Source organism: Scyliorhinus torazame, chromosome 18 (genome assembly GCF_047496885.1).
Source record: "Scyliorhinus torazame isolate Kashiwa2021f chromosome 18, sScyTor2.1, whole genome shotgun sequence".
NCBI classification, from domain to species: domain Eukaryota; kingdom Metazoa; phylum Chordata; class Chondrichthyes; order Carcharhiniformes; family Scyliorhinidae; genus Scyliorhinus; species Scyliorhinus torazame.
This window is the reverse complement of record NC_092724.1, coordinates 66269335-66287454: the sequence shown is the minus strand read 5'-3', so window position 1 is coordinate 66287454 and position 18120 is coordinate 66269335. Positions and strand designations below refer to the sequence as shown.

General features: G+C 49.6%; 1 protein-coding gene across 1 annotated transcript in view; it reads right to left on the bottom strand.

Annotated features, from left to right (window-relative positions):
- The window catches only part of LOC140395269 (AP-1 complex subunit mu-1), a 185928-nt gene extending 169662 nt beyond the window's left edge, over positions 1–16266 (bottom strand). The window contains exon 1 of the mRNA XM_072482834.1: positions 16096–16266. Coding sequence (XP_072338935.1) covers positions 16096–16137 — 42 coding nt within the window. The 5' untranslated portion in view covers positions 16138–16266. The remainder of the gene's footprint in view (positions 1–16095) is intronic.
- Positions 16267–18120: the final 1854 nt, after the last annotated feature.

Genomic DNA, 18120 nt, shown 5'->3' with positions numbered 1-18120 from the left:
TAACTACATCCCTGAAGCTTCCATCTACGACCACCTCTGCCTCCCAAATGATCCGAAGTTCATCCAGCTCCAGTTCCCGAACACGGTTTCTGAGGAGCTGGAGATGGATGCACTTCCCACAGGTGAAATCAGCAGGGACACTGACGGCGTCCCTCACCTCAAACATTCTGCAGGAGGAACAATGCACTGCCTTCCCTGCCATCCCCTCTAGATAAAACAAGAAAAAGAAAGGAAGAGCTTACCTGATATTCACTCAACTCCTTCGGTTAGAGGAGGTGGAAGGGTGTGGGACACTACAAGTGTAGTGTCTCGGGTTTATCAACCGCCCAACTTATATACAGGTACTAACAAATCTTGCCAGAACTCTCCACGGCCGACTTCCTGCAGCTCTGAAGGAAAGTTTTTAAAGAGGTAAACTTACCTTCCCGACAGACCCCTGGCCACTGCTCCCGCCGAAAATCCCCCCAGGACTCGAAAAGGAAAGCACCCGCACCACCAACTGCACAGGCAGCACCCAACCCAATGAACCCCATCACCACGCCACACAGACCAACCCGATTTTGTGTACACCACCTCACTAACCATCACCCAGTTAAGAGATGCCCGTGATAAAATTGAGACTTTTCACCCCACATCAGACCCACACCACTTTTTCGAACGAGTTAGGCAACAGACCCTCATGTACGGTCTGGACGAGCAGGAAGAATTAAAGCTCATAGTGATGAGCCTTGACCAGTCAGTTAGTTCAGGCCTTCCCGACCCACAAAATGTAGGATGAGGCAGCCTCCAAGACATGAAAACAGCCATTTTAGACACCATTGGCTATAATAGAGGAGATCCGGTAGAAGGACTCAACCGGCGTAGACAGAAAAAGGGAGAGCATCCAACAGCATTTGCTGGACGCCTCTGGATCCACTTTACCGCAGTATTCGGTGATTTAGCCCGCGCCCAATTATTGTTAAGACAATACGGCCAAATGGACCCGTATTCTAGTATCCCATGCCACAGAGGCAGGACAAAAGGCATGTGCCAACTACGACCCCTCAGACCTGGCATACAAGTATGGGTACTGAAGCGATTATCGAGAGCTTGGGAACAGTCCCAACAGAGAAAGACAGAGCAAGAAAGAGTAGACGCCACCATGAATCCAGTAAGGAATCCAGTAAACGAAGGCAGAAATAACACAGCACCCTAAAGCGCAGGAATGTTACAACTGTGGACAGAAAGGACATTACGCACAAGAATGCCAAGCCCCCCCGAAACAGCAACGGGATCAGCCCACAAATGCCCCCGCTAGAAACAGTGCCAGACCCATCCACAGCGTTAGCGCCCGAGCAGATAATTTGGCCATAAACGGCACCGATTGACGGTGTTCGGGCTCCCCAACTTGGGTCTGCGATACCCTTTGGAATAAGTCGGAAGACCGGTAGTTGCAGGCACAGTCCGGGGACACCCAATAGAGTTCCTTTGGGACCAGGAGGGTCCCGAACCACGTTAAACTCGTCCACAATGTACCAGCGGGGCTTTTGGCCCCCTACAGACACCATTACCCCGAGTGGCTTTACAGAGCACCTCCAGCAGGGACACATTACAGCCCCTGTGGATGCCCAGATCGGTAACATTAAAACAAAACACTCGGTAGATTTACCCCAGACAGCAGCACACATCTTGGGCATATATTTTAGGAGTGCACACAACCTTTCTTTCGACCCTGTAAATAAATGTGCGTGGAAAATGGCAAGAGCAGCACGAGCCCCCGCCACGCTCACAGTAGGAGACTACGCACACAGGATTAGCTCAGTGGGAAAGTACTGATTTGATCCACAAACCATTACCACAGACAAAACGGTTAGAGAAGTCTTGAAAAGACATAAAGCATAGTTTGTCCAGCACAAGCACAACTGCGGCAAAATCCCAGGAGTGGTTAACATTACAGGTCCCGATCCTAAGCCCCAGAAACAATACAGCTTCCCCCAGAAAGCCGAGGGAGAGATAGCCAAAGTAATCCAGAGTTTATTGAACCAAGGAGTGATTCGTCCCGTAGCATCAACGAACAATGCCCCAATTTGGCCTGTACGGAAACCAGATGGTTCATGGCGACTGACCATCGATTATAGGGAATTAAACAAAGTAACTCAGTTTGCAGCCCCCACCGTTGCCACAAGTCCCAAGACCATGTTAAAACAGGGACTTCAGTCAAATATTTTCACTGTGTTGGACATTAGCAATGGCTTTTGGTCCATTCCATTGGATAAAACGTGATAGTACAAATTTGCGTTCACTTTCCAGGGACAGCAGTACACGTGGTCAGGCATCTGACCACAGACGACCCAGCCCACAGACAAAGCTCTGAAAATTTATGTAGATGGCTCCTCCACAGTTCTTGATGGACAAAGAATCACAGGATGTGGAATCTATGTAGCGGACGCACAGGGACGCGCTTTAGAAGAGATCACATTAAAGTTGCCTGGACATTTAGGTTCGTAGGCAGCCGGGTTAGCAGTCATCGCTTACATTGTCCAGCACCCGAATTCGTTCCCGACCCCATCAGACATATATTCAGACAGTTTGTACATCTGCACCCAGCCTGACAGAACTCCTGCCCCTGTGGGAATCATGGGGATTTATTTCCGCTGACGGAAAACCCCTACCCTCAGTGCCATTACTCAACACATTCTCCAGACAGCGAAAGGTAGAAAATACGGAATAATTAAAGTTAGAAGTCACCATCATTCCTCCCCACCCGGTAACGTGAAAGCAGACGCCCTAGCGAAAGCAGGCTCACGACATGGCCACTTTTGGCAACCACCCCCCCCCCCCACAAAGAGTGTACACGGTTCAGGTCTCACAGACCAACATTTAAGACTTAGCCCAAGCACAGAAAGAAGACAAGACACTAAAGGAAATTTTAAAAGGAAACTTCCCAGCTCCCTACCAAAAGTTTAAAGATACTTTGACGATCCATGAGGGAATCGTTTTAAAGGATGGTATTTATGTAGTCCCCACCCAGGACACGAACAAGATTATTTGCAAATTCCATGACGGACAATACCAAGGGATAGAATCCACCCGTGCCCACCTTAGACCTCTCTGCTGGTGGCCTGATTTAAAAACCGACGTTAACCATTACGTTGAGAATTGTTTGATTTGCGCCCAGGACAACCCGGACAGATATGCGAAGAAAGGCCAGCTAAGACACACCCGCCCTGTAAATGGCCCGTGGACAAACTTGCAGTTAGACTATATTGGTCCCCCTGCAGAAATGGATACAAATATGTGTTGGTCGTCATCGACACATTCATGAAATGGGTAGAAGCTTTCCCTTCACGGACATATACGGCCGAAGCCACGGCAAAAATTCTAACGGAACAGTTTGTCACTAGATGGGGACTCCCCCGTAGTATTGAGTCAGACCAAGGTTTACACTTCACAGGCAGAGTCATGAAAAATGTCATGACGATTTTTGGCATAAAACAGAAGTTTCACATTGTCTATCACCCGCAGTCCAGCGGCATTGTGGAACACATGAATCGGACACTAAAGACCACACTTAGAAAGATGGTACAGCAGCATAATACAACATGGGACAGTGCTCCCATTCGCACTGATGTTTATTAGAAACGCGGTGTAGAGTTTGACTGGTTACATCCCCCATACCCTCATGACCGGACGACCCGTGAAGGGTACCGAGTATTTATTTGGACTTGATTCACCGTCCTGACCCACAAGAAAGCGGTCGAAAACATGTTGGAGAATATTAAAGCAGCACAGCTCGCTGCGGCTGTTCGACTAGACGCTAGACGAAAGCAGAGTAAGGCCTGCTTTGATAAGACAGTACACCCGACAAGTGTATACAGTCGGACAGCAAGTCATGATCTCCCTGTACAATACCAGTTCATTCCTCTCCCCTAAATTCGCAGGACCCTATTTAATTTCTAACAAAGTAAGCCCCTCAGTTTACAAGATCACATATCCTAATTGAAAATCAGGATAGTTCCATATAAACCAGCTTAAGGTTTATGGAATGCAGTGCAGCCACTCGCACCACCTCTCATTGGCAATTGCAGACAACGGAGACCCACCCACTGCCAACCCAATCCCCCCCTCCCACAACAGCGACAGCACGTCCACAGACACGACCTTGACCCCGCCCCCAGAGTCAAATTTCACCCTAACGCTCGATTTGGCTGCTAGCGACAACGATCGCGACAGCTCAATTGACGCCCTTGATAGACCCGAACAATGGAAACGCAGACCAGGCCCCAGTCACTACGGCCCCAGTGACACCGACCACGATATGTTCAGCCCCTTAGAGACAATTTATTTACCGTTACCAGAACCTGACCCACCACTCTACGATAGCGACACCTTGCCCCCACCGCCCTACAGAATATGAGACATTGGCACCACCACAATTCCTGTCGTCTGACACGGAATGACGAGATGGATCCCACATCGGCACACGCCGCATTGGCACTAAAACTCCATTACCGAGTTTGGCACCCGGGAGATGGTGATGACTCAGAGTCTGACTCCCACCATGCTAACCCCTTTGGGACCCTTTTTGGAATGGAACCTTGAGGTGTCCAAATGATGAGACACGAACCTACTCCCTGATGGAACCTGCCCGCTTTATTCTTTAGTTTTTTAATGTTGAATGTTCTCTCTCTTGTACGATTTTGTGTGTCGGCCTCACGAAAAATTTCTTGATACAGTAATGACTACTCTTCTGACGCCACCTGGCAGTTAAAGGCACAAGTTTGCTGAAGTCCATATATCCTCAAATCCTTACCGTTCTTGGAAGGTCACTCAGGCAGTGGAATTAACAGCACTGATCCCCGCCCTGCCTGAGGATCCCCTATACATTTGGTCAGCCAAGCTCGGGTAGTGAAGCAACGGCACTGATCACCGCCCTACCCGGGGATTCCACCCATTCTTGCCCTGCGGATCATACGCACTCCATTCGAAGAATTATTTTCAAAACTCTTGTGCTGTTCTTTTCACAACTGTGATTTAAAGAATGCACTTTGCCACAACGTTTGTCCCCTTTCCAGTGACCCTTCGGTTGCTATTCCCCCACCTGTTACTTACATGTTCAAATCACTTGGTTGAAACAAATTTGCAGAGGACAGAGAAATTGTCCGCCCACTCAGCCCATCAAACACAGGCTGCGAGAGTGCTCGCACTGTTGACAGAATTTCTTCCCGGTGTCTTGTCTCCCAAATGGTTGTTTAAAAAAAAAATTGAGGGAGTCACATATGGTGATGATTCTAAATGGGAAATTGATGATAAGGAGAAACAGACAAACAAGATATTAAGCAACAAGTTAATAACAGATATTATGCTTGTACCCCCAGGAAGATACGGAGATACCTGAAGACAGAGAAAAATACAGACAAAATGAAGACGAAGCTGATGATCTGCATCATGATCGTCGTTGGATCAATACAGTTGCGCGCGTTAGCGGACCCTACACCCCTCACCACATAGGCCCTAAACATGACCACCCAACACTACACCCCCAGCCCGGACACTACACCATGCATAAGACACGGCCACTGACACCCCCACATGGTGTGAGAATATCATAAAATGTTACTCCCTGTCGTACACAGTAGAGGCCCTACTGGCGATAGCTATACTTTGCAGTGTCATCCAGACGATGAGACTTCGGAAACGGCGAAAGAGAGCCTCCCGCCCTCCAGTATACACACTTGGAGCCCCTTTCCTTGGACTCCAGCAAGCCCCACACTCTTTCTGAATCCTTCCTCCCTAATAAATTCCGCGGTTGTTGTATTTTTAATAAAGTTACTTTCTTTGTACATGGACATTCGTGATAAGTAGGAATGTGATGCTGCTATTGTGTATTTTGTATTGCAATATAAGTTCTTTGGTTATTGGATAGCAGCATGAGCGTAGTTTAGTTAGAGACAGTTAGAGGTGCCCCTTTTTGTGTAAAGAGACTGAAGTGTATGTTTGAATGTTAAGTGCCCCCATAGAATTTTGAGAGATATGTGTTGTATTAGGGAAAATGTAGGTAAATATTTTGACCCATAGGACAGAGTAGGATAGAACCTGCCCTTGATTGAGGGTACCCGGCATGCCAGAGAACAGGAGAAGATCCAGTAGTGTGATCCTTCACGCTTCGCGTTGAGGATCAAGAGGACGGAATGTAGTCATCTGGGATGGCCACTTGCAACCAGGAACAGGGAAGGTCGCAAAACATAGCGGGAAAAATGGACAATGCTAGATTCAGGCAGGCTCAGAGTCTGAATGTATATTTGCGAGTAAGGAATCCAGATGGTATCGAAACCCCCAGCCGATTAGCATTTTGATGGCCCATCTCCGCCAGACAAAGGACTGGCACTTGAGCAACCGATACAGTCCCAGACATTTCGGCGCCACACCCTGTACTAGGGGAGCGTAAACAACAGGGTCAATGACCGCTTGGGACACGCCCAGCCATCAAAGCACCCGTCCCTTTATTGGTTCGAATCGAACATCGGTGATCAGGAGTTACCCAATTAGTGGGGTCCAAACTGAAGGACGGCCCAAAAGAGTGCGAAAACCCCCAAGGATAAAAAGAGAGTCCACCATGTGTTCAGCCTCTTTTGGACCTGGCGCTCCGGCAACGTTTGCTTCCAAGCGCAGCACCACCAGAAGCAAGTTCAAGATCAACACCCACTGCCAGACGGATGAGCCCAGCTGAACAGCAGTTACTTCTACAGACCCGCTAGATCTAGAATCGAACAACGGCCACTGTTCCTCTGACCTAAACCGGGTGCGTGAAGTTAAGTACAGGTTGTCATAGTCGATAGGTGTAGTTTAACTAGTAGTGTTTATGTTGCATGACGAATTGTGTGTGTAAATACCTAACTAACTGGTGTTTGGCTCTTTGATCGATAGCCGGTTGAACCTTGTGGTGTATCATTTGATACCTGGCGACTCCGAGCAATATAGTATAGATATCCAAAGTAGGGCAACCTCACTGACTGCCATATTTACAGTAGGTAAGAAAGGCAACAAGGCTGTAGGGAAAGAGCAGGAAACTGGGATTAATTGCTCGCTCTTTCCCTATAGACCAGAAAATCCTTCCCTCCTGGCATAGATTTGGTTGGCAGAATGGCATCCTCCTGTACTGTACGATTCTGTATGTTATTCTCAAAGTGCTACCACTGAAGCCTGTTTGCAAAGAGGTAACTAAAAAATAATCAACCCAAGCATGACATTGTGCTCAATCTGCAGAACGGATGAGCTCACAGCTGAGTGAACACAGAAACCCATCCACATCTATGGAGGGAAACAGGGGAAGTTCCCTCCATAGAATTGACAGAAATCCAACAGCTATGTGCACTTTCTGCTATTGTGGAAACATAACTGCCCGATGTATGTACTGAAAACAAAAAATGCTGGAAAAACTCAGGCTTGGTGGCATCTGTGGAGAGAGGATCGGTGGCAGTGATTAGCACTGTTGCCTCATGGTGCTGAGGACCCAGGTTCAATCCCGGCCCCGGGTCACTGTCGGTGTGGAGTTTGCATTCTCCCAGTGTCTGCGTGGGTCCCACCCCAACAACCCAAAGATGCACAGGGTGGGTGGATTGGCCATATCTTTTTATTAAAACAGTAAAAAATATATACAAGGCCAACAGGCCATGCTAAATTGCCCCTTAATTTTTTTTACAATTATTAAATGATGATATCTAGCACTACAATGCACAACCAACCGCTTGCCATCTCAGCTGGCTCCACTCACAAAGATGAGACAGAAATAAACAAATCCAAACCACTCATGGTTCAAGCACCAATTCATCATTTCTGAGAGCATCGCTGAGCAACACTGCTTCAAATTCATTTGGTAACTTTGGTTATTAAACCAAACGGTTATTCCACTAAAGCTTTACTGTATATACATTTAGCAAAATTCGCCCACTTGGGAGAGTGATGTGCATTAACAGAAGTTCAGAATTAAAAACACAAAGTAACTCCCAGTGATATAGCTCACCACATCATCACGTCTCAATGTGCTTCAAAAAATCAACCGTTTTGAAGCATAGGTGTTGAAATGTCGAAAGAGCCACCTGGACCAGCAATGACCCAGAAATATCCTGGCGTGTGATCAACTGCAGTTAACCAAGTTTAGATGGTGTTGGTTTAGGGAGGAGTGTTGGCCAGGACACTGACAGGACTCTGATCTCGTTTCCTCAGCTCATTAACATCCACCAACACTGCACGAATGGGATTAAGGGCAGGAGCTCCGACAGTGCAGAACTCCCTCAGTTGCCCCTTGCACTGTCATCCTTCCTCCTCGCCCCCCACCCCCCTCCTCAAAGTCCAGGCAAAATGTTCAGTGCATGACCAAAATATGTTGCACATTCTTTCATAAAAGAGACAGCGAACTTTGAGATTTAAAACATAACCAATTTCAGTTCAATAACTGTACGATACAGAGCTGTCAATTTATCACTTAATTATAAACAGATCGTCATACATTCAACGGGTTTAAGACAGCAAAACATCCGCTGAAGCATCGCTTGCAATGCGCTAAAGGATGACTAAAATGTGCCAGGATTGTCCCAGTTTCACAAGATTCATAATTTAAATATAGATTTAAACCAAAATGATCAACTGACGGATCTGGCCATGTGCAATAAGTCAGATTGCTGTAAAAGTGGAATAATATTAATTTGAAGAGGGTTAAAGGTAAAAGGTTTAACCCATCAGCGTTACTCCTTGCACAGTGTACAATCAATCTCTCCATTCAAGGATGCTGCTTCAGTGCACCCCCCACCCCCCCCCCAAAGAGTCACACAACCCTCAGAACACACCCACACTCCCAGCTTGGTCCCATCTCAGACATTGCCACAGCCCCAAAAGAGGAACCACAACCCCTGGAATGCAAGCTGGCACTTGTGCCCTGCAAATTTCCCCTTCGATAGATCAATATTCAATTCCTTAACGGGTCCAGGCAGCAGAATCTGTAGATTTCTGGGGCTGCCAGAGGGTGGGGTAGGAATGAGCGCTACGAAATATGTGGCAAGGATGCTGGCCAGATAGGTGGAGGGGGTGCTGGAAGGGTGGCATGGTAGCACAGTGGTTAACGCTGTTGCTTCACAGCGCCAGGGACCCAGGTTGGGTCACTGTCCGTGCGGAGTCTGCAAGTTCTCCCCGGAGTCTGCAAGTTCTCCCCGTGTCTGGGTGGGTTTCTTCTGGGTGCTCCACTTTCCTCCCACAAGTCCCGAAAGACGTGCTGTTAGGTAATTTGGACATACTGAATTCTCCCTCAGTGTACCTGAACAGGCGCCGGTGAGGCGACATGGGGATTTTTACAGTAACTTCATTGCAGTGTCAAGGTAAGCCTACTTGTGATTAATAAAGATTATTATAAAAAGGCCCCAGAGGTGGACATGGCCCACAGTTCTCTAAGACAGAAGCCGAGAGCGGGGGAACCACCGCGAGTGATGATTGCGCGGTTGCACAAACTTGCTGAGAAAGAATTACGGTGGGCCAGGGAGAAGCGAGACTATAAATGAGAGAGTAATCATGTCCGGATATATCAAAATATTGGTGCGGAGCTGGCGAAGAGGTGTGCAGGGTTCAACAGGGCCAAGGAGGTGTTGTCCCGAAGGAAGATTCAGTTTGGGGTGCTGTACCCAGTGAAACTGTGGGTCACTTTTGAAGGCTGGGAGTACCATGTTGAAATGCCAGAAGAGGTCAATGATTTTATATGGGATCATAAACTGGGGGAGAACAGAGAGTCGGTGTGAGATGCAAAAGTTGGAGGTTATGGCTATTGTGTGTTGCCGGAGGATGTTTTTTTTCTTTTCCTTTAGGGAGTTATAAGTTTGTAAATTTGTCAGGGGGTAACCACCCACCCCGCACTCCCACCGGTAAGAATTGTAATGTGGAACGTCCGGGAGCTAAACGAGCCAGTTAAGAAGTCGAGATTTTGCGCACCTGAGGAGTTTGACCAGGTTGAGGAAGGGATGGGTTGGACAGGTATTCCACTTGGAGCTTGACTCGAAGTCGAGAGGGGGGGGGATCTGGATACGCACCAATTGATTATGGGTGGAGATTTAACTGCATGATGGAACCGAGGTGGACAGACCGAGTCCCAAGTCAATGGGAAGGGTGAGGATGGTAAAGGAGTTTGGAGGGTTTTTGGAGCGTATGGGAACGGCTGATCCATGGAGGTTTAGGAACGGGGGGGGGGAGGGGCAGGTAAAGAGTGTACTCTTCCTTTTCACACATGTATACGGTGCACGCAGGAATTGATTTCTTTGTAGTGAACAGAGTGGTGTTGTTGGGGGTGGTGCGGGCGGCACATGCAGGGATTGAGATATCTGATCATGCACCGCATTGGCTGGAGGTGAGACTTCGTGCGGGGGCCGGGATGGAGGCAAGATTCAGGTCTGTTGGCGGACAAGGGGATTTTGAAGGTAATAATAATTATCTTTTTATTGTCACAAGTAGGCTTACATTAACACTGCAATGAAGTTACTGTGAAAAGCCCTTAGCAAGGCTGTTGATTAGGAATTACGTGAAGATTAACCAGAACGGGGAGGTGTTGACAGCCACGTACTAGGAGCCGTTGAAGGCTGTGGTCCAAGGGGAGATTATCTCGTTCAGGGCGCACGGGGACATGAGGAGGGAGGAGCATGGATGGCTGTTGGGTGAGATAGTCGGGTGAGGGGCCCCCACCAAAGAGTTGTTGGCAGAGAGGAAGAGATTGCACGGGCAGTCCGATAGGTTGATGATGGGAAGGGCAGTGGGACAGCTACGAACGGCAAGGGGGTGGTGCAATATGAATATGGGGAGAAGGCCAGCTGTATGCTGGTCCACCAGATGAGGAGGCAGGACGCATCCAGGGAAATTTTAACAGTGCAACAGAGAAGAGGGATTAGTGTCAGAGCGGGAAGGATAAACGGAGGTTCAGGGGGTACTACGAGAAGTTGTACAGGACGGAGCTGGCTGTAGAGGAAGGGGATATGGGACAGTTTTTGGATGGGTTGGAGTTTCCAAGGTTGGAGGAAGAGAGGAGGCAGGCATTGGAGGAGCCACTGGGGCTGAGGGAGGTGATTGACAGTATTAGGGGGATGAAGTCAGGGAAAGCTCCAGGGCTGGACAGCATTCCGATGGAGTTTTATGAGATGTTTGCGACAGAGTTGGCACCGCATTTGTTGGGGATGTTTAGTGACGCGCAGGAGAATGGGGGAGCTGCCAGAGACACTGATACAGGCGTCGATTGCCTTCTCTGGGTATAAGTTAAATATAGGGGAATGGGGGAGCTGCCAGAGACACTGATACAGGCGTCGATTGCCTTCTCTGGGTATAAGTTAAATATAGGGATGAGCAAAGTGTTTCCGGTGAATGAGGCAGGGCAGGAGGACAACTTGGGGATATTGCTATTTAAGATAGCTAGGGAAAGGTTCAGGTACTTGGGAATTCTATGATGGACAGATGGAATTTGATAATGATGGTGGAGGAGTTTAGGGGGAATTATAAATGATGGGATACATTACACCCGACACGGGGGGAATGGGTCACGGTGGAGGAGGAGTCCTGTAGGAGTTCCAGTCTGAGGGCTCTGGTGACAGCTTCACTGCCGCTAGCTCCAGGGAAGTATACAGGGAGCCTGGTGGTACAGTCGACAGTTAGGGTGAGGAATCAGCTGTGGAGACACTAAGTTGGAGGGGATGTCGGTGTTGACACCACTGTGCTGGAATCACAGCTTTAAGCCAGGGGAGATGTATGGGAAGTAAAGGGAGGCGGGGCGGGTGAGGGACTTGTGTTTGGAAGGGTAATTTGCAGGTCTGGATGAGTTGCGGGAGTGGTTTGAGTTGCCGAGGGGGAGTGAATTTAGATACATGCTGGAGAGAAACTTGAAAGAAAGGAGTGGAGGACGTTTCCCAGGTTAACGGAGTGCACCCAACTGGAGCAACTGCTGCTCCCGGATGAGTCGGGAGAGGGTAGGGTTGGGGAGTGAGTGGTTGGGGAGCAGAGGGGTGCAAGTGGTGAGGATCAAAAACAATAGGGAAGAGGAGTTGGGGGTGGGGGAGAAGAGAAATTGTCTGGAGACCGTGGTACGAGGCAATGAGTGGGATGAATTCAACCTCCTCCTGCGCAAGGATGTGCTTGATTCAGTTCAAGGTGGTGCACAGGTACATATGACCCGGGCGAGGATGAGTGGGTTCTTCCAAGGGGTGGATGACGAGTGGAAGAAGTATGGGTGAGGGTCGGCGAATCATGTGCACGTGTTCTGAGGTTGCGAGAATCTGAGATGTTATCTAAAATTGTGGGAGTGGAGGTCAGGCTGGACCCAATGGTGGCAGTCTTTGGGGTATCGCAAATGCCGGAGCTGATGGAGGGGAAGGGGGCCGATGTTGTGGCCTTCACCTCTCCAATTGCCCGGTGAAGGATCTTGCTAAATTGGTGGTCGGATTCGCTGCTGGGGGCGGTGGCCTATATGGGTAAATTGCACGGCTTTCTTCGTTTGGAAGAGATCAAATTTGAGTTGAGGAGATCGGGAGAGGGCTTCGAGACACGGTGAGGTTGTTTCATGACAATGTTTCAGGAACTGCTTGTCGTCGGGGTGGGGAGGAGGGGGAGGGTACAGGTAAAAGGGTAAAAATTGTACAAACTGAAGACTGTGAGGTTGTGGAGTGTGTTGTTGCATATGTTATTGCATTTTACACATGTCTGGAATCAAATACATTTTTTAAAATTATTCAATTCCCTTTTGAAGGCCATTACATGAACCTGTCTCCACCACACATTCATAGTTGCCTTGGGTGGGCAGGGGGAGAGACCAGTGCACATTCACCAGAATAATACCTGGGTCAATAATAATAATCGCTTATTGTCACAAGTAGGCTTCAATGAAGTTAGTCTGAAAAGCCGGTACAGCAATTGAACCTGCGCTGCTGCCTTGTTCTGCATTACAAGCCAGCTATGTAGCACACTGCTAAACAAGGTTTACTTACAAGGACCAGCTGCATAGACAAGATTGGCAACCCTTTGTTTATTGGTAATTCCAGGGTTATCCAAGATGCTTAAAAGATAAGGAGATAAGGTAGATGGAGAGTAATTATTTTCCCTGGTGTACTCCAGGAAAAAGGAGACAAAACCTTTAAATTAAATCTGAGGCCTTGGTGGGGGTGATGCCACCAGTTTGCTCAGTATAATAGTGAGGGAGCACCACATTGCTGGAGGTGTCTTTAAGTAGTGCCTCCTTGTTGGCCACACTAAATCAGATGTGAAACCAGGTTCCAATCTGCCAGCAGGGGAGACAGGAAAAGTCCAGCTCTGAGGTAAGATCACAGATGTGAATGACTCCTCTCAAGACGCTGCCTGGTCCAAAAGCAGCATTTGGAGAACAGCAGGGAATTTACAGCAACTCTCCACATCTCATCAATCAGCCCTGTCCCAAACTAGTTCACAATTCATCTCTCAGTGCACAAACTGGCTGTTTTCTTTCCCTACAAAAGCAGAACAATTGTACGGTCATTCATTAACTTTGTATGCCTTTGAGACAGCACGGTGCAGTGATTAGCACTGTTGCCTCAAGGCACCAAGGTCCCAGGTTCGATCCTGGCTCTGGGTCACTGTCCGTGTGGAGTTTGCACATTCTACTGTGTTTGCGTTGGTTTCACACGCACAACCCATCTTTGCAGGTAAGGTGAATTGGCCATGTAAATTGCCCCTTAATTGGAAAAAATTAAGTGGGTACTCTTAAATTTTTATTTTTTTTAAATCTTTGTATGCCTTTCAGGGTATTAAGAGAACAGGGGCAAACTGGTCATCTAAGAAAGATGGGCCTAAATTTATATAGCCCCTTTCACAACCTCAGGGTGTGGTAAAGCACTACAGAACATACAGTGACATGTAAGGACCGGTTTATCTGTCAGCTAGACAGCTAGTTTGTAATGCTGAACAAGACCAGCAGGGCGGGTTCAATTCCTGTACCGGCTTACCCGAACAGGCGCTGGAATGTGGCGACGAGGGGCTTTTCACAGTAACTTCATACTTGTGACAATAAAAGACTATATTATTATGTCATCATTGTTGTGATGTTGGGAACATAGCGACCAATTTAAGCACAGCATGATCACACAAATAGCAATGTGACAAAAGCCAGATCATTTGATTTTGTAACATCGATTGAGAACTCCCCTGCGCCTATTCAGGACAGCACCACAGGATCTTCAACAACCGCCTGAGAGGTGTCGGTGAGGAGCACTCAACCTTTCACATGCTGGTGCAGATTCAATGTGTCAGCACGGTAGCACAATGGTGTTAGCACAGTTGCTTCACAGCTCCAGGGTCCCAGGTTCGATTCCCGGCTTGGGTCACGGTCTGTATGGAGTCTGCACGTTCTCCCAGTGTCTGAATGGGTTTCCACCGGGTGCTCTGGTTTCCTCCCACAGTCCAAAGATGTTCAGGTTAGGTGGATTGGCCATGATAAATTGCCCTTAGTGTCCAAAATGGTTTGCTGGGGTTACTGGGATAGGGTGGAGACGTGGGCTTAAGTAGGGTGCTCTTTCCAAGAGCTGGTGCAGACTCGCTGGTAATAGCCTCCTTCTGCACTGTAAATTCTACAATTCTATATGTCGAAAAGCCATTTCTGCATTGCGTGAGATTCTCAGGCTTGACAGTGACCGTCTCTACTTGCACTTACAGCCTGCAATCCCAGTCCTAAGGAGATCTCGGTCCAACTATATTACATGGAGATGATTGGCTTAAGAATCAACAAGGTTTTTTTATAACCAGGATGTCTGGTCAACCTTAGAAATGAATTATGCAAACAGCTGTTGCATGTGAGCCCCACAGTACGGACACTGGAGAACAGTCCGTACACTTGAGGTCGGCAACTCGACAGCAGCACGGTACTCGACTACGGGCAGCACGGTAGCCTTGTGGATAGCACAATTGCTTCACAGCTCCAGGGTCCCAGGTTCGATTCCGGCTTGGGTCACAGTCTGTGCGGAGTCTGCACGTCCTCCCCGTGTGTGCGTGGGTTTCCTCCGGGTGCTCCAGTTTCCTCCCACAGTCCAAAGATGTGCAGGTTAGGTGCATTGGCCATGATAAATTGCCCTTAGTGTCCAAAATTGCCCTTAGTGTTGGGTGGGGTTAGTGGCTTATGGGGATAGGGTGGAGGTGTTGACCTTGGGTAGGGTGCTCTTTCCAAGAGCCGGTGCAGACTCGATGGGCCGAATGGCCTCCTTCTGCACTGTAAATTCTATGACATTCTATGACACCCACCATTGCCTCTCTCCCCCGCCCAGGGGGGGGGGGGGTAATTGCTGCACCTGCCCCCCACCCATCGAGGGGGGGGGGGGCTAATTGCTGCCCCTGCACCACAGGGGGGTAATTGCTGCCCCTGCACCACAGGGGGGCAATTGCTGCCCCTGCACCACAGGGGGGCAATTGCTGCCCCCGCACACGGGGGGGGGGGGGAATTGCTGCCCCTGCACACACGGGGGGGGAGGGGGGCAATTGCTGCCCCTGCACACACGGGGGGGAGGGGGGCAATTGCTGCCCCTGCACACACGGGGGGGAGGGGGGCAATTGCTGCCCCTGCACACACGGGGGGGAGGGGGGCAATTGCTGCCCCTGCACACACGGGGGGGAGGGGGGCAATTGCTGCCCCTGCACACACGGGGGGGGGGAGGGGGGCAATTGCTGCCCCTGCACACACGGGGGGGGGCTATTTGCTGCCCCTGCACACGGGGGGGGGGGGGGGGGGGCAATTGCTGCCCCTGCACACACGGGGGGGGGGGGCTATTTGCTGCCCCTGCACACGGGGGGGGGGGCAATTGCTGCCCCTGCACACGGGGGGGGGGGGCAATTGCTGCCCCTGCACACGGGAGGTGGGCAATTGCTGCCCCTGCACACACGGGGGGGGGGGGGCAATTGCTGCCCCTGCACACGGGGGGGGGGGGGGGCAATTGCTGCCCCTGCACACACGGGGGGGGGGGGGGGGGAATTGCTGCCCCTGCACACGGGGGGGGGGGGGCAATTGCTGCCCCGCACACGAGGGGGGGGGGGGGGGCTATTGCTGCTGCTCTCTCTCCCCCAAACCCCGCGCATGCTCCTCACCTTCCCCTTCAGATCCAGCACATACACTGCCGAGGCCGACATCTTCCAGCCTTCCCCTCCGGGCTGCCGCTGCCTCAATCCCGGGCCCAACCCACACGGGGAACAGAAACAGCAATGGAAACCCGCTATTCGGCCCGCAGCGTCACCATAACAGTAGCGTCACTTCCGGGCACCCGGCAACACCATGCGCACTGATAGGCTGCTACCCCATGAAGCCAGAGTAGAGCTGGGAGCCTATGTCACGTGACGGGTACCTGAGTCTTAAAGGAACAGGCCACCCACAATGGACCAATCTAATTTTCCTTATTCAAATAACATAACAGCCCTCCCAGAAGGAACAAAATACTTTGACAAAGGGTCATCTGGACTCGAAACGTTAGCTCTCTCTCCCTACGGATGCTGCCACACCTGCTGAGATTTTCCAGCATTTTCTCTTTGGTTTCAGGAGCAAAATACTGCAGGTGCTGGAGATCTGAATTAAAAACAGAAAATGCTGGAAATATTCAGACAGACAGACAGCATCCTGCGGACTGAGCAAAGGTATTCCGGAAAGCGGTCACCCAGTCTGTGTTTAGCCTTCACAGTGTAGAGAAGACAAAGACTTATTGGGAGCAGCGAATACAATAGATCAAATTGAAGTGGGTGCAAGTGAAATGCTGCTTCACCTGAAAAGACTGGGACCTTGAATGGCGAGGAGGGAGGAGGTAAAGAGACAGGTGTTACACCTTCTGTGATTGCAAGGGAAGGAGCCGTGCAAAGGGTGATGGGGAGTTGTACATGGTAGAAGAGTGGACCAGGGAATCCCAGAGAGAACGGTCCCTGCGGTATGCTCACAGGGGTGGTGAGGGGAAGATGTGTTTAGTAGTAGCATCATGTTGGAGTTGCGGGAAATGGGGGAGGTTGATTCTTTGAATGGGGAGGCTGGTGGTGTGAAAAATGAGGATAAGATGTACCCTATCATGATTCTGGGAGGGAGGGGAAGGGGTGAAGGCAAAGGCAACCGGTTGAACCCAGTTGAAATCCCTGTCAACCACAATGGAGTGAGGGGAGGAACCTTGGTTAAGGAAAAAGGCAGACACGTCAGAAATGCTGTTTTCAAAGGTGGCATCATCAAAACAGTTGTAACAGAGCTGGAGCAACTGGGAGAATGTGATGGAGTCCTTACAGGGGATGTAGTGTGAGTACATAGAACATATAGTGTAGAAGGAGGCCATTCGGCCAATCAAGTCTGCCCCGACCCACTTAAGTCCTCACCTCCACCCTATCCCCATAACCCGATAACCCCTCCTAACCTTTTTGGTCACTGAAGGCAATTTATCATAGCCAATCCACACCTCTTTGAACTGTAGGAGGAAACCCACACAGACAAGGGGAGAAAGTGCGGGAGAACGTGCAGACTCTGCACAGACAGTGACCCAACGGGGAATCGAACCTGGGACCCTGGCGCTGTGAAGTGCTATCCACTTGTGCTACCGTGCTGCCAACTGCCCAGAGTAGCTGTAGTTAAGGTAGTTGTGGAGGTTGGTAGCTTTGTAATGAATATTGATGGTCAGTCTGTCACTGGAAATGGAGACAGAGAGGTCAAGGTAGGGAAGTGAAGTGTCAGAGATGGACCATGTGAAGGTAAGAAAGGGGTGGAAATTGAAAATAAAATCGCTAACTGTCTGTGTGGCGTTTTTATACTTTCTCCCCGTGTCTGCATGGGTTTCCACGGGGTGCTCCGGTTTCCTCCCACAGTCCAGAGATGTGCAGGTTAGGTGAATTGGCCATCAGCAATTGTCCCTTAGTACCCAAAAGGTTAGGTGGGGTTACTGGGTTACAGGGATGGGGTGGAGGCGTGGGCTTGAGTAGGGTGCTCTTTCCAAGGGCCAGTGCAGACCCGATGGGCCGAATGGCCTCCATCTGCACTGTAAATTCTATGCTGTGAGTGAGAGGAGCAGAGAAATCGAGATGGTTGAGGTTGCGGCAACAGTTCTCAATGAAAAGATAAAGTGCAGGTAGGAGGGGTCCAGGTAGAGGGGATTG